This window comes from Oryctolagus cuniculus, chromosome 2, assembly GCF_964237555.1.
Source record: "Oryctolagus cuniculus chromosome 2, mOryCun1.1, whole genome shotgun sequence".
Lineage (NCBI taxonomy): Eukaryota > Metazoa > Chordata > Mammalia > Lagomorpha > Leporidae > Oryctolagus > Oryctolagus cuniculus.
In genome coordinates this window covers 163818211-163836251 of record NC_091433.1, presented here as the reverse complement: position 1 = coordinate 163836251, position 18041 = coordinate 163818211, and the positions used below count along the sequence as shown (strand labels likewise).

At 36.6% G+C, this 18041-nt stretch overlaps 1 protein-coding gene across 2 annotated transcripts in view; it reads right to left on the bottom strand.

The window, feature by feature from the left end:
- Window positions 1-18041, bottom strand: part of SOS1 (SOS Ras/Rac guanine nucleotide exchange factor 1) — a 138043-nt gene that overhangs the window by 56360 nt on the left and 63642 nt on the right. For both annotated transcript variants that reach the window (XM_051842966.2, XM_051842967.2), the window contains exons 6-8: window positions 15045-15188; window positions 1857-1967; window positions 1678-1776 (exon numbers count right to left, since the gene is read on the bottom strand). In XM_051842966.2, the coding sequence (XP_051698926.1) occupies window positions 1678-1776; window positions 1857-1967; window positions 15045-15188 (354 nt within the window). The remainder of the gene's footprint in view (window positions 1-1677; window positions 1777-1856; window positions 1968-15044; window positions 15189-18041) is intronic.

Below are 18041 nucleotides of genomic sequence, written 5' to 3'. Positions count from 1 at the left end.
GCCAAACACTTCCACTTGATTATTCTCTTAAAATAATCATTACATATTAACAAAGACCTTATACTGCGTACTGTTTGCAGTGAACAGATTGCTAAGTCCAGTGTAATTCTGCCTAGTGATTAAATATTACCCTTTAACTCCTTTAGTCCTTTCCCAGGTCAAACGTCCTACTGAAGAAATTTAACTGGCTGGTGCCACAGCTTACTAGGCTAATCTTCTGCCTGTGGCGCCGGCACACCGGGTTCTAGTCCCAGTTGGGGCGCAGGATTCTGTCCCGGTTGCACCTCTTCTAGTCCAGCTCTCTGCTGCGGTCTGGGAGCGCAGTGGAGGATGGCCCAAGTCCTTGGGCCCTGCACCCACGTGGGAGACCAGGAGGAAGCACCTGGCTCCTGGCTTCGGATTAGCGCAGCGCGCTGGCCATAGTGGCCACTTGGGGGGTGAACCAATGGAAAAAGGAAGACCTTTCTGTCTCTCTCACTGTCTAACTCTGCCTATCAAAAAAAAAAAAAAAAAAAAAAAAAAAAAGAGACCTCATTTCAACATCTGCTCCTAAAATTATAAGTATGATTTCTTATAATACATTCTGTATAACAGAATCCTGATATTAGCCACAATTTTTCTTTGAGGAAACATTCACATAAAAGTTACAAAAATAATAACAGTATTAATACATGTTTTACAGGGTTAGTTCATTAAGAATAAAAAGAATAACACAACTACACCACTTGAATTATAATTTATCCAAATTAAGGCTTCCCTTTTCCTTAATTTCAGTGTATAATAGGAAAAGAAAAAAGGCAAAATGTTTTCCTTTTGGTCACTGCTTCTTAATATTTTGAATTGTGATCAATTCCAAATTGATCACATGGGATCAATGGGACTTTTTCTTTACAAAAAAAAAAAAGAGATTTATTTATTTATTTATTTGAAAGGCAAGGTTACAGAGAGAGAGGGCTAGACAAAGAGAGATAATCTTCCATGCTCGTTCACTCCCCAATGGCAGCAATGACCAGGGCTGGGGCCAGGCCAAAGGCAGGAGCTTCACTGGTGTCTTCAACATGGGTGCAGGGGACCAAATACTTGGATCATCTTTCACTGCTTTCCCAGGCACAGGCTGGACTGGAAATGGAGCAACCAGGACACAGACTGGTGCCTACATGGGATGTTGGCATTGCAGGCTGCAGCTTAACCCACTATAAACAAAACACGAGCTCAAAATGGGGACTTTTACCTGGATTATACAAATTCACTCTAAAAGATAAGCAGTTTCACAGAGACAGTTGCAAGCTTGAGCTATGAAACCAGGTGAATCACCCTTCCCCACTGTCTTCAGCCTTATCTTCACACCAGGTCCCTTATTTGAGTCCCTGAATCTACTGAGGTCCCCAGGGAAGAACTGGATGCATAAATCCAAGGTTGCTTCTAATTATCCACCATGTGAACAAGAACTAAGGGCATAAGATAAAACTGCTGACAAGTGCTTTGAAATTTACTAATAAAATCAGAGAAAAAAAATGTCATTCTTACATACTTATTTCCATTTGCTTCTTAACTGGAAAAAGAAAATGGCTACACAATAATGTGCACACAAGCTCACATAATAATTTACAAACACAGTGGTAAAAAGACATCAACACATTTAAATATTTTGTAAACAGCAAGGAAGAGTTTTCTTACCTTCAAAAGTTCAAAGTAATGAAGACAGTGGTAAACAGGGGCTAGAAGTAGCCTCGGTAAAACATATTGAACAGCTTCTTTAAAACCTTCGCCTATTGACTAGAAAAGAAAGTGATTGGATTTTTTTTTAAAGTTTACTTTTCAGACATATGTACATCTTGATTTTAAAATTACTATACCTGCAAGTAAAGTGCTGCCCCAGGCTTTGATAATTGACTAAGGAAACGATCATGAAAACCAGGTCGTAAAATATCTCGGGCATACGATTCATATGGATCAAATGCCAATTCCTTAGAAAAACAAACAAAGTAGAACATACATAATCTCTTTCCAAAGTAAAACATATGATAGCAAGATTAAATTATGAGCATTTCTATGCCAGCACAATTATATATTTCTTTAATATGTCCCTAAACAAAAATTATATGGATATTAACTATAATTTTAATACAATACATCTAGCTATTCTTAAGAGAGTAAATCACTTCATTTTGGTGAGAAATAGAATCTTTATACATTTGACACCTCTCATTAAAGGATTCTAGTAGGGTATGACCAACAGACATGGCCATAAGGGGGCAGAATTTTGGTTCTAGAAAACAAATGAAGCTTCACTTGAACAATAAAGAATATAGATATTCACAACCAGGTAAAGTGTGAACATTAGGAATACTGGTATCACACATTTGTCTTTTTTCTTCTTCATAGCAGACTTTTAAACTCATATAAAACAGATATAACAATTTATACCATCTAGTATTTATTACAGATTTCACAAAACAATCATGTTGCCAAAAAATGTTGTCATTATTAGTATCCTATTAGTAATATATTCTAAAAAGCTGAGTATCAGTGATTCTTGATGAAGAACAGAGTAGAGATCTTGATTTCAGCAGAAGGCATAGGGCCTCTCTTCTCTCCTCTGCTGCATTTCAAGTATAAAACTGCTGAGAAGATAGTGGTCTAGATTCTGACAAGTGCTCATTACCATAAAGGTAATTCCAGTAGGAGGAAGAGGACATCTAGTGGCAGAGTGTTGTAGAAAGCGGTACGAAAGAATCTAGAACAAACCACGTTTATCATTAATTACTCTTAATGTTGTATTTAGATGCTCCTTAAGGAAAGACTGAATAGTAACAACAGCAGATAAGAAATCGAGAGATCTAAATTCTGGCTGTTAGGAAATGCAACATAGCAAATAAAGTTTAAAGTAGTCCTGGATTCCTTCAGCAGGATCCTGGTTCATTTCCCAATTTTTACTCCTTCAACTGCCAACTAAAAATTTCTATAATTTAAACACCAGAAATTGCAGTCCATTGTACATATTATAGAAATGGAGAGTAAGGTCTCAACAATAACGACAACAAGGAGACGGGGATGAATAGAGTGGATGGGGAAGAAGAGTAAAACTTTGATGGGATACTTTTATCTTGGGCCTGCAAATTATCATTATCATAGGAAGTAACCAAGTTTGCCTTTCTCTTTCAATAAGCCCCAATTTATTACACAGTTGTATGACACAGATAAAATAAAGGCTTTACACAGTGCTGTGGTGTAAAGGCAGGGGCTTCTGGGGACTCAGGTTTCAATTCTGACTTCACTACTTATTAGCTGTGTGACCTTCAACAAACTGCTTACTCTAAATGCAGATATTTTCTACTTTACAGGGTTGTTTTAGGAATTCAGAGATGTCATACATGTTTATTACAGTGTCTCGTACAAGGTAATACTGAATATATGGTAGCTGGTATTACCATTCCAAAATAGCTACTCTCAAGAGAGTGAAATTGACAATTAACTAGTAATACAAACTCTCATCATTTAGTTCTGTTCTTGAAGACGAATTTGTAAAATGGGAAGCACTCCTAAGAATCCAAGGTATGAGTTAGTGATTTTATGATCGGTTCAGTGGTAAGATGTAACACAAGAGCCACTGACAAAATTTAATTACCAACACATACAATTGGCAGTAACCTATAGGGAACAGCTTAACCTAATCTACCTATATCCACCTTCTAGCTCAAAAAAGCTCCATGTTTTACAATACTTGCCTCAGCTTTTTTTAAAAACAGAAACAAAACAATATGGATATAATTGGTTTTTGTAGGTTCCCTTTCACAAGTCCCTCCTACAAATCCCCAGTAGTCACTATCTCGAATCTGAACTTTATCATTTCCACATTTTTATATCATGATTATATAGGTCGTAGATTATATAGAAATAAAGCAGTGCATTGTTTTGCATGCTTTCCAACATGTAAAGATCAGAATATGTTTATTCTTCTGTAAGTTACTTCTTATACTAAAAGTTTCTTTCAAAATTTACCACTGTTTGAGTCATGTAGTTCCTTTGTTTACTTTAAAACTTCATATAATATCCTACTCTACCAATATATCAATTTTATTTAATCCAGTCTTATTGATGGGCAGTCAAGACTGTTTCCTGTTTTTCACATGTATAAATAATCCTGTAATTAATACTTGGTATACATCTTTGTGTGTGCATATGAATATTTTTAAAGCATATAAACTACAAGGGGAAGCTGCTTACATGGTTTTATTAAAATGTTCACCAGCAATGACTTTATCCAAGTGGTCCCTTCATTTGGCAAAATCAGACTTAACAATTTCGTGAGATTTTTATAAGTCTTGTTATTATATGCATCTCCCTGATTATTTTAGGTTGAAAATCTACTCTTCTGATTGTTGGCCATTTAGACCTATCTTCTGAGAAATGCAAGTTAATAGTCTTTGACTATTTCTGTTAGCTTTTCTTCATTCTCTGTTCATTTGTAATACAGAGAAAGATCTTCCATCTCTTGGTTCATTCTTCAAATTCTACAATAGCCAGGGCTAAACAAGGCCAAAGCCAGGAGCCAGGAATTCAATCTGGGTTTCCCACATGGGTGGCAGGGGCACAAGTACTTGAAGATTCACCAATGCCTCCTTACCAAGGTACACATTAGCAGAAAGCTAGAATAGGAAGTAGAGAAGGGAAACCCACATGTTACAAAATTGGATAGGGCACCCTAAGCAGTGTTTTATCATTGTGCCAAACAGAACCATTACTTTCTTTAAAAAAAAAAGTTTTGTATTGGAGCTGGTGCTATGGCATAGAGGGTAAAGCCACCACCTGCAGTGCCAGCATCCCATATGGGCACCAGTTCGAGTCCCAGCTGCTCTACTTCTGATCCAGCTCTCTGCTATGGCCTGGGAAAGCACAAGAAGATGGCTCAAGTCCTTGGGCCCCTGCACCAATGTGGGAAATCCAAAGAAGCTCCCGGCCCTTGCTTCGGACTGGCCCAGCCCCAGCTGTTGCACCTGTTTGGGGAATAAACCGGTGGATGAAAGACTTTCTCTAACTCTGCCCTTTGAATAAATAAATCTTTTTTTTTAAATGTTATGCATTTATTTTTATTTATTCATAAGGCAGAAAGCGAGACAGACAGATAAAAACCTCCCATCAGCCCATCAGCTTCACTTCCCCAAATGTCTGCAATACCTGGGACAGGGCCCGATCCAAGCCAGGAGCCTAGAACTCAATCTGGGTTTCCCACATGTGTGCAGGGACTCAACCTGCTTGAGTCAGCAGCTGCTGCTCTCCCTAGATGCACATTGGCAATAAGCTGAAATCAGAATTGCAGCTGGAACATGAACTCAGCCACTCCGACATGAGATGCAGCTGATCCAAGTGCTGTCATAACTGCTGTTCCAAACACTGGCTTCTACTTTATTTCCAAAAAAAAAAAAAAAAAAAAAAAAAAAGGCTTTTGAAACAGGCAGACATTAACATGCACCCTGGGAGCCTGCAACCCATACTGGAATGCTTGGGTTCAGCTTCTGATTCTAGCTTCCTGATAATGCAAACCCTGAGAGTCAGGAGATTATGTTGCAAGTATTTGAGTCCTGGCCACCCATGTAGGAGATGTGATTGGAGTTCCTGATTCCTGGCTTCAACCTCGCCCAGTCTTGGCTATTCAGGACATTTGGGAAATGAATCAGCGGATGGAAGACCTCTTGTCTTGTCTTTTTGTCTGTGTCTCTCAAATAAATAAAACAAATAAAAGCCTTAAAAAATAAAACTACTCTTAAAGTTTGGTTGATATATAATTCATATCATACTATTCATTCTCAGAATTGCGCAACCATCTTCACAATAATTTTAAAACATTTTCATTGGGGTAGGCTACTGGGGAGACCCACATCCCATAGAAGAGTGCCTGGTTCAAATCTCAGCTCTTCCACTTCTGATCCAGCTTCCTGGTAATGTGCCTGGGAGGCAGCAGATGATGGTGCAAATACTTGGGTCCCTGCTACCCACAAAGGAGACCTAGATGGAGTTCCTGGCTGCTGGCTTCAGCCCGGCCCAACCCCAGCTGAGGTGGGAATTTAGGGAATGAACCAGCAGGTAGAAGATCTCTTTGTTTTCCCTCTGCACCTACCCACTCACCTTCTCTTACTCTGTTCCTCGGCCTTTTGAATAGAAACATCTTTTTGCAAAAATTTTTAAAGCAAAAAAAATTTTTAAAAAGCATTACATCATCCCCTGAAGAAACCACACATTCTTTAGCTATTACCTCCCAATCACTTCATCCCCCTCATCCGTAGGCAACCACTAATTTAGTGTCTATGCATGTCTATTTTGAATATTTTATGTGCCTACAATCACATATCATGTAGCCTTTTGTGACTGGTTTATTGCATTAGCATACTATTTCCAAGGTTCATCCAGGTTGTAGTATGTACATGTATTAGAATGTCACTCCTTAAGGCTATAAAATACTTTGATTTTACTAGGGAATGCCAAAAAGTTCACGGAAAACAGATTAGAAGATTTTTGTTTTTGTGCCAAAAAAAAAAAAAAAATCCTGAAACTATGCATACAAGGGGTCTTCAAATGTTCATGTAAAATGTGTATTATGAAAGCACTACACATGGATTCAACTTTTTTGATACTAAACTTATCTTTTAATTCCATTTTTCATGTACTTTTTGAAGTACCCTTATATCACATTTCAGCCATTCATCTCTTCATGGAAATGTTGGTTGTTTCTACCTCTTGCCTATTGTGAATTGTGATGCTGTGAGTACTGGTATATAAGTATCTGAATCTTTGCTCTAAGTTCTTTTGAGAAGATACCTAGGAGTAAAAATGTTTGATCATATGGTAATTCTATGCTTAACTTTTTAAAGAACCAACAAACTGTTTTCTATAGCAGTAACATTTCCATCAGCAACATAAGAGTGTTCCAGTCTCTCCACATCCTCATCAACACTTGGTACATTCTTTTCTTTTTTTAATTCTAGTTACCTTAGTAGGCATGAAGTGATAGCATATAGTGGTTTTGATTTGTGTTTCCCTAATGAGTAACCATGTTGAGCATCTTTTTGTGTGCTTGTTGCCCATTTGTGTATCTTCTTTGGAGACATGTTTATTCAAATAACTTGCCCATTTTTTAATTGCATTGTTTAGCTTTTTATAAGAGTTCTTTATATACACTGAACCCTAGATCCTTATCTGATACATTGTATGATTTACAAATTTTTTCCTTCCTTTCTGTACGCTCTCTTCTCACTTTAATTTTTTTTAAGATTTTATTTATTTTATTTATTTGAGAAGAAGAATTACAGACTGAAAGAGGGAGAGAGATAGAGAAAAAGGTCTTCTATCCACTGGTTCACTCCCCAAATGGCTGCAACGGCTGGAGCTGGGCCAATCAGGAGCCAGGAGCCAGGAGCTTCTTCCGGGTCTCCCACATGGGTGCAGGGCCATCCAATTCTGCTTTTCCAGGCCAGAGCAGATAGCTGGATCAGAAGAGGGGCAGCAGGGACTTGAACCAGCACCCATTCGGTATGCCAGTGATACAGGTGGAGGCTTAGCCTGCTACGACACACCAGCCTGTCTTCTCACTTTATTGAAGGTGTCCTTAGAAGCACAAAAATTTTAATTTTAAAGTACAAACTTCTGTTGTGTTATATCTCAGAATCTATTGGCAAATCCAAGACCATCAAGATTTATGCCTGTTTTCTTCCAAGAAATTTATAACTCTAATACTTATAGTAGGTCTTCGCTCCATTTTGAGTTAAATTTTGTATATGATAGGAGGTAAGGGTCCAACTTCATTCTTTTGTGCCTATCTTATGGCTTTATGATGTCTTCTTAGACAGACCTTGTAAACCCTTAATCAGTTCCTTTATAGTTTGCACTATGTGATCTTTAAGAAACCCTTCACCTCAAAGTCATAAATATATGTGCCATATATTTTTTTAACTTCTAAAGTCTTACTTTCCCATTTTCAAATTTGCAATCTATTGAGAACTTTTTGTGAATTATGTGAGCTACAGAATGTTCTTCCATATACACAATCAGTTTTGACACCCCCCCCCCATCCCCATACTAATTAAAGTTGTCTCTGTCTCATACCAGGAGTGAGTATATAAATGTTTAATGTTTTCTCAGGACTCTCTGTCCTGTTCCAATGCCTATTCATCTACACTTGCACCAATACTACATTCATTTAGTGTGGCTTCCTAATGTGATAGGTTTAATATGTGATAGAAGTCCCTTGAAAATGTTCTTCCTCACAACTGTTATTTTTGTCCCTCATTCTTTTCTTTTTTTTAAGATTTATTTATTTATTTGAAAGGCAAAGTTACAGAGAGGTAAAGGCAAAGAGAGAGAAAGAGAGAGAAGGTATTCCATCCACTGGTTCACTCCCCAAATGGCTGCAATGGCTGGAGGTGGGAGCCAGGAGCTTCTTCCAGGTCTCCCAAGCAGGTGCAAGGGCCCAAGGACTTGGGCCATCTTCAATTGTTTTCCCAGGCCATAGCAGAGAGCTAGATAGGAAGTGGAGCAGCTAGGATTTGAACTGGCTCCCACATGGAATGCTGGCACTGCAGGTGGCAGCTTTACCTGCTACGCCACAGTGCTGGCCCTGTCCCTCATTCTTACATATCAATTTTGAGATCAACTTTCCATGTACTGGATTTACAGATCTGGGGACAATTAACATCATTACAATACTGAGTCTCTCCATCCATGAACATGGTATGAACTTCCATTTATTCATATCTTCCTTATGAATATAATTATTTTATGATTTTAACAAAGGTCTTGCATTTTCTTGAGATTTATTTCTGATTACCCTACAGTCTCGTTTATCTTTTCACTTTCATATTGTATGTTAAATGAATTGTAACTCAGAACAGTAATGCTACTAATTTTTTTTTGGAGAGAGAGATCAAGCAAGCAAGCTAGTGTTCTCTAATACCATTGTTCATTGAATTCTTATGTGTTTTAACTTTACTTAGGTGTTTAAATCCAATCAAAAATTGATCCCTGTTAAAAATAAGAGTGGGAATAAAAGAGGGAGGAGATGTACAGTTTGGCACACGTTCCCTTGGACTTACCCCATGGGTAAAGCTAAAAACCTGCCATGAGACTCCAAATCCCATTAAGTTGGAAGGTATCAATGCCATCTTACTAGTTAAAGTGATCAGTTTAAGTTCATAACTGATCATAAAGATAGGATTAAGTGTCAAAGGGATCACATAAATAAGACCAAGTGTCTGCTAATAATAACTGATAGAATTAAAAAGGAGAGATCCAACATGGGAAGCAGGTTACACAGCAGACTCATAGAATGACAAATGCCCTAACCAGCACTCTGGCCTCAGAATCAGCCCTTAAGGCATTCGGATCTGGCTAAAATGCCCATGACAGCATTCAGGCATGGAAAGCCAAGACACTGTGGCAAAAAATTACCTACATGAAAGCTCTCTGTGAGTGAGATTCCAGTGGAAAGAAGGCACCATCAAAGAAGGAGGTACCTTTCTCTGAAGGGAGGAAAGAACTTCTACTTTGATTATGGCCTTGTCTAAATGATGTCAGAGTTTGTAGACTCAAGAGGCTTCCAAAGCCCTGACAGCTCATGACAAGAGCCTCGGGTGATCACTGACATCATAAACAAGAGTGTCAATTGTTAAATCAACAAGAGTCACTGTGCACTTGCTCCCCATGTAGGACCTCTGTCCTTAATGTGTTAAACTATGAGAATTAATGGTAAAATTAGTCTTCAAACAGTACTTTATACTTTGTGTGTCTGTGTGGGTGCAAACTGTTGGAATCTTTACTTAGTATAGAGTTCATCTTCTGTATATAAAGATAATTAAAAATGAATCTTAATGAAGAATGGGATGGGAGAGGGAGTAGGAGGTGGGATGGTTTGGGAGTGGGAGGGCAGGATGGGGAAAGGAACCGCGATAATCCAAAAGTTGTACTTATAAAATTTGTATTTATTAACTAAAAGCTTTCTATTAAAAATAAAAACACAAGCTAATGTTCTCCCATTCACTAGTTTACTTTCCAAATTCCCAGAGCTGCCAGGGGAGGAAGGCCATGAAGCAGGGAACTCAGTCCAGGTCTGCTGGGTGTGTAGTAGAAACACAAAAACTTGACTCATTACTGATGTTCCCCAGAGTCCACATTACCAAGAGACTGGAATCAGGAACTGGATGTGGAAAGGAAATCCCAGTACTCTTATGTGGGCTATGGACATCTCAACCTGCATGTTAATGGGTAGGCCAAACATCCACCCTTGGCAATCAATTTCTATATACTAATCTTTTAATCTAACAACTATACTGAACATGCCTACCAGTTCTAATAATATAGGAATTTTCTTGGATTTGCTATATAGTCAATCACAATGACAACTAATAGGACTAGGTTGTCCTATCTATTCCTTTTTGCCATTATGCACTGTATCTCTTACAGGTTTTTTTATTAATATCCTTTATTACATTAAGAAAGCTCACTTCTATTCCCTGTCTGTCCAACACTGTAAAGAAACTTATGAATGTCTAGTTTCATCGAACTCTTTTTCTTCCTTGTTGAAATTTTAACCTATTAATGTGAAATATTACATTAAAATTTTTTAAATGTCAAAAAATTTAAGAATTTCCTAAGACATATAATACTGAGCCATACTGTTTTATTGTATTATAAACATGAATTTTCTTTGCTAGTTGTATTAACATGTAAGAATGTTTCATACTTTTATCTAGTTCTTACCTAGTTTTGGTAATATATAATCCTGATAAACTTGAGTTGTTCTTCATGTTCCTATTCACTGGACAATTTGGAAAACAGTAAATGTTCTTTGAATATTGGTAAAACTCTTAACACCTGGTATATGACTCAAGCCATTTGTTGAAATATTTTGACTTACCAATTCTCTCAAAAAAAATTTTCAATTTTGTAACTTAAGACCATCTTTTTCTTAAGTCAATTTTCCTATTTTATAACTTTTAATAACTAATCACAGTTTCAAAAATTTTGAAGTGTATCTTAGAATTCTTCCATGACTTAACATATTTCTATCAGTAGGGATTTCTTCTTTTTGATAACTGTTTTTAATGTGGTTCCCCTTTTCCTTTTTGACTGACCTTAGGAGGTTTTATCATGTCTATTACTTGTTCTCAAATTCACTAATTTTGTTCTCCTATTACTACTGTTTAAATGCTCTGAAATTTGAGCTCATATCTTTCCTGCTTCTTGTATTAAAAGCTCAACTCACTTATTTTAAATTATTCATATTTTGTTTTAAAAATGTGCAAAACTAAGTTTCTCTCTACACTGCTTCAGCTGCTACTATGGTTTGAACGATGGTGTCTCCTACAGAATTCATTGAAACTTAGTCTCAATGAAACAATATAGGAGGGTGTCCTCCAGGAGGTGACTAAGTGGCCTTTGTGAATGTGCCTGGCACCCTTCTACAGGGCTGCAGGTTGCACACAGTGCTCCCATGCCCAGGTGAGGACGCAGCACCAAGGCACTGCCATCTTGCAGGCAGATATCAGGTCCTCACCAACTCCAAACCTGCCGGTGCCTTGTTTTTTGGACTTCTCAGCTTCTGAAATTGTAAGACATAAACTTTGTTGATATAAATTACCCAGTCTGTGGTATTTTGTTACTGCAGCCTAAATGGACAAAACAGCAACATCTTACCAGGTTTAGCATTTAGTATTTTCACTTCTGTTCAGTTTCAAATATTTTGTGATTTTCACTACTGTCATTTGCCTCTTTGGTTCATGAGATATTTAGAATTCATTTTTAAGGTTTCCATTCATTTAAAAACCTTTTTACTGTGATGTCTAATTTAATTTCTTGTGGTTGGAAAGATGGTCTGTAGGATATTATTCAAAATTTGAGGGGCTGTGGCGTATTGGGGAAAGCCGCCATCTGCAGTACAGCATCCCATAGGGGCACCGGTTCAAGTCCCAACTACTCCACTTCCAATCCAGCTCTCTGTTGTGGCCTGGGAAAACAGTAGAAGATGGCCCAAGTCCTTGGGCCCCTGCACCCATGTGGGAGAGGCAGGAGGCTCCTGGCTCCGGATCGGCGCAGCTCTGTCTGTTGCAGCCAACTGGGGAGTGAACCAGCAAATGGAAGACCTCTCTCTGCCTCTCCTCCTCTCTCTGTGTAACTCTGACTTTCAAATAAATAAATAAATCTTTATTAAAAAAAAAAAAGAAATTTGAGACTTCCTTTTTTGATCTAATACCATGATCAACTTCTTTTTTTTTTTTTTTTTTTTTTTTTTTTTTTTGACAGGCAGAGTGGACAGTGAGAGAGAGAGACAGAGAGAAAGGTCTTCCTTTTGCTGTTGGTTCACCCTCCAATGGCTGCCACGGCTGGCGCGCTGTCCGAAGGCAGGAGCCAGGTACTTCTCCTGGTCTCCCATGGGGTGCAGGGCCCAAGCACTTGGGCCATCCTCCACTGCCTTCCCGGGCCACAGCAGAGAGCTGGCCTGGAAGAGGGGCAACCGGGAAAGAATCCGGCGCCCCGACCGGGACTAGAACCCGGTGTGCCGGCGCCGCAAGGTGGAGGATTAGCCTATTGAGCCACGGCGCCAGCCCCATGATCAACTTTTATACCATCTCTTGGAAAGACTCTAGTCTCTCTATAGGAGTTATATTTTATACATACACACACATGATTAAACCTATTCACTTTGTTATTCTAACTTTCTATAGCCTTAATAATTTTTTGTTTGATATATTAATTTCTAAAAGAGATGTCTGAAAATTTCCTGCTGTGATAGTGAAGTTTTCCATTTCTCCTTGTAATTCTGTTAGTTTTTCCCTGATATATTTTGAAGCTTTTAATCAAGTGAATACCCACTGGTTGTTATATCTTCATGATACTGTTCCTTTTACTATTAAACAGTATTCTATTTTTCCCTCAAAGCTTACTTTAATTGTATCAATTAATTTCAACTAATAATGATATATCAGCTTCCTTTGATTTATTTTTATATGAAGTGATTTTTCCATTTCTTTATCTTAAATATTTCTATGATTGTATTTTAGGTACATTTCTTGTAAACTGCACAAAATGGATTTCTTTTTAAGGATAATTTATTTGAAAGGCAGAGTTGCACAGAGAGAAAGAGAGGGAGGGAGGGAGAGAGGGGAGAGGAAAGAGTAGAGAGGAGAGAAAGAGAGAGAGAGAGATCTTCCAGTCACTGGTTCACTCCCCAAATGGCTGCAATGGCCAGGGCTAAGCCAAGCTGATGCCAGGAGCTCCGTCTGGGTTTCCCACATGGGTAGGAAGGGCCAAGTATTTGGGCCATCTTCTGCTGCTTTCCCAGACATATTAGCAGGGGAGCTGGATTGGAAGTGAGGCAGCCGACTATGGGATGCTAGGGTCACAGGCAGCAGCTTAACCTGCCATGTCACAATGGCAGTCTCACAAAATGAATTTTTATAAATATGATAATTACTATCTTTAAAGTAGACTCAATTTCATAATTTTAGATATACTGAGTTACTAAGGTAGTTCATTTATTTATATCATATTATTTTCTTTTATCGCTGTTTCTCTTTGTTTCACTTTCCTTTCCTATTATCAGTGGAATTGAAAAAAAGTACTATTATAGTTCTTTTTTTCCTCTCTGTATATTATAAGCTACAGGTAGTATTTCTATTCCTTATATGATGTTCCTAAATTTTTAAAAAAAAATGTTTATATATATATTTTTTCACAGTTTAGGGTTATTTTATTAAAATCCACTTTACACACTGTATATTTTATAACTGATGCCTAGAAGTTATAGACAAAATAAGACAAAATAAAATTTTGGTTTTTAAACTATTCAATTTAAGAAATTTACCACCATATTTACTAATTTCCTTCCACTATTAAATTATTGTATTTACTGACTTCCCTCTGAATACAACTTGCCAAAGAATAACTTTAATTAAACATCTAGTAACGGGAGTTTATTGGTAATAATCTCTCTTGGTCACTGTATGCTTGAAATTTTATTTACTTTCCCTCATTTTCCATACATTGAGGTATAAGTTATACAATATTAGAAAAATTTTCATATATGTATATAATGCTTCTGTTTAGCCACCACCTAGATAAAAATCCAGAACTTTTGTAGCATCCAGAAAGCTCTTTTATGTTCCCCAACCACTGTTCTAACCTCTATTCCTAAGGATAGTTTCACATATTTTTGGTCTTCCTACAAATGGGATTATGTAGCAGATAGTGGACCTCTCTCTCTCTCTCTCTTTTTCTTTCTCTCCCTCTCCCTGTAACTCTCCCTTTCAAATAAATAAATCTTAAAAGAAAGAAAAGCAAAGCAGAATAAGAGCCAGAATGACTTTCAACACTAGCTTGCTATGACTAACTCGCATACCTTAGCACGTGAAATGCCCATGAAGGAGCATTTTTATCACTTTTCTACCCAGGGTACCTGACTCATCCAGGCTCTAGACCTGATTTTCCCATTCACTTCATTCCTCTAATTCTAAGTAATAATGCAATTATCACATACTGAGTACATTACTGTGTAAGGATAGTTAGCTAAATACTTCAGAGAGGTTCTTCAGTCATCACAAAAAGTATGAGTCCTGTTATCCTCACTTTACAAATAAAGATATGGAAGTTTAGGAAAAGTGAAACAACTTGTTCATAGCTGCACAACTAGTAAGTAGCAAAGCTTAGATTGGAACACAAGTAATCTGACCCCAGACTGAAGTTCTGCGGCACCTTCAGCAATAGGTCATTTACTGACTTTCTGTAAAGCTTTGCCATATAAGATTTTACAGTAGACCAATGGGTATCAGCTGTAATGCCTTCCTGCTTTGGAATGTGCTTTTCTATAATTAATGAGTCACTTTTTATGTTTGATAAGATAATAGAAAGAAATGCTAAGAATGACCCAATGAGGAAGGGGCAGTAACAGATATTCAGCAGTTAATGACTTCAGCTGGAAATAAAAATGAAGAGTTCTAATTTTAATGCAAATGTAGGCCCTTACATAGATTTGATTGATATATAATTGAAGTACTTACCTCTGCTAAGTCTTCAAAACAGCTTCCTACTAATGGGTGGGGACTGCCTTCATCAGTCATTTCTACAGTGTCTTCTATGTGGCCCAGTAACTTTACACTAAGTTCATGTATATCTACTATACGACTAAATATATTTTCTACATCCTGTAGGGAAGGAGTGGGGGGTAAACACATCAATTCAGTTAGGCTATTGAGTAATAATAAAAATTCTGAGCCAGTCTTTATAATCACAAAATTCAACATGGTAGACAGTGAGAAATTTAAATGACTTATGAAGATTACAAAAATGTTCTGTTTATAACTAAAAATAACAATATTTGTCATATTAGAAGTTAAAACCAAGAAATTCTCAAAGCATTTCTTTAAAAAAAAGGCCTATTACATGTCGATATAAATATCATTTAATGAAAAGTAACTATTTTTCTAAAACAACAAAAAGGAAATATTTAGAAGAATAGCATTTCATTTAAATTTATGCAAATCTCTAATAATAAGAGACAGCAGGATTTGCATATCTATTTCTGCATTCAGTCTGCTGTTATAAATTTGTTTTGGTTTAATATATGAACAAAATATAGCTTTATACAAATATGTAGTTAGAAAAGAGGGGAGGTATTTTAATAGTCTATTCAAGTATTTGTGGATATTCTTTTCTTTCTCTGTGTAATTCTTCTATTTAAATATAATTCACACATCATAAAACTTATCATTATAAAATGTATTTACTACTTAATAGCTTTTAGTATATTTACAGTGTTGCATCACTACTATCAAATTCTAGAACATTTCATTACCCCCAGAAGATATCCTGTACCCACTAGCACCACTCACTCTTCATTTCTCTTTTCTGGCAAGTACTATTCTACTTTCTGTTTATATGAATTTGCCTATAATGGACATTTCATATATAAGCAAATAATCTTCTATGGTACTATATCAACATTCAACAATTAGTCGTTTCTTACAGTTAGCTGCAATATGGACTCTGAAAATATACTGTTTTTGTACCACTATATTAAAATCCACTGGTTACTATTATTTGATTTGATTATTTTTATCAGTGATTACAATTTGTCTAATCAACTTTGAGGCATGGTTCATATACAACAATATATACCTATCTTCAACACACTTTTTGGAGATTTTATACAGTTATTTACATTTGTAGCTATCACTGTAATCAAGATACAGGACACTTTTATCACCTTAAGAAGTTTCCTTCTGACCCCATCCCTGTCTATCCTCACAACCCTCAGCAGGAAAGCAGTGCTCTGCTTTCTGTCACTGCAGAATGCTAAACAAATAGAATCTCTCTTTATGTCACTACAGAATATTAACAAATAGACTCACATCCAGTTTTCTGTGTCTAGTTTCTTTGCTATGTTTTAAAGATGCATGTGTTAGGAGTCACTGTGCACTTATTCCCATGTAGGATCTCTGTCCTTAATGTGTTAAACTATGAGAATTAATGGTAAAAATAGTCTTCAAACAGTACTTTATACTTCGTGTGTCCGTGTGGGTGTGATCTGTTGAAATCTTTAGTATATACTAAGTTGAACTTCTGTATATAAAGATAATTAAAAATGAATCTTAATGAAGAATGGGATGGGAAAGGGAGTAGGAGATAGGATGGTTTGTGGATGGGAGGGTGGTTATGGGGGGGGGGGACCGCTATAATCCAAAAGTTGTACTTTCAAATTTTATATTTATTAAATAAAAGCTTTCTAAAAAAAGATGCATGTATATTGGTGCATGTCTAACAACTTCATTTCTTTGTATTGCTGAGTAGCAAGCCATTATATGAGCACAATTCATACAGTCATTTATCTTTGATGGACATCTGAACTGCTGCCAGTTTTTGGTGATTACAAATAAAGCTACTATCAACACTCAGGAACAAGTTTAGTGTGGACATATTTTAATTTCTCCTAGGTTAAAACCTAGAAGAATTGCTGTGCAGTAGTTTATGTGTATTGTTCTATGAAATTTCCAAGCTACTTTCTAAAATGTTTACTCTAGTTTACATTCTCACAAGTAGTTGCTCCTCATCCTTTTCAACATTTAATATTCTCAGTTTTTTAAAATTTTAGTCTTCACATGAGTGCATAGTAATATTTTATTGTGGTCTTACTGTGCATTTCTGTGATGACTAATGATACTGAGTGCCTTTAGATGTGTTTTGACCATAATATGCCTCTGATTTTTGTAGGCTAAGAAATTTTGTCTCAATTTTTAAATAACTTTGTTGAAATATAATTTGCATACCATATAGTTCATCCATTTTAAGTGACTAAAATCAGTTTTTAGTATATTCACAGATTTGTACAGTCATTCCCCTTTCTACTCCTTATTTTTGTTTACTCTTTGCCATTAATTTGAGTCCTGTCCAAGATTCTGAGGCAATCATTATTTCTCTATCAGTCACCTACCACTGTGTGGCTAGTTTCAGAAATTACTAGCATCTAATACTCTTAGACAACCTCATCTGCAGTCAGTATTTCTTCAAGACCAAATAGGCTGGTTAAATTATTAATATAAGATTAGTAAATCCCCTTAGTTTCACTGTTACTGGCTCTACTTCTGTGCTTCCAATAATACTCTCATATTTCTACTATGGTAATTATCACATTGTAATATAATTAATTTTAAGTTTACATATCTTGACTACACTTGAGGGAAGGAAATGTTTCTTTCTCATCTTCAAATTAAAAAAAAAAAAAAATTCCAATTGCTACACATGGTGCCCAACAGTACAACTGACATTGAAGAAGTGTTGGTTGAATGAATCAAATCAGTCAAATCAAACAAAAATATCTTCTATCTAACTAAGAGGGCTTCTTCTTCAGAATACATGTAAAAGTCTTTGAATTCATTTTCGCTTACAAAATAAGCCCACTTTAGATGTTCGTCTTTTAACTTCTGATGTTTAATGTCTTCAAACTCCTGTAGCACTTTGTGATGCTGAATTGTCTTATAAACTTAAGCAAGTGGCAAATT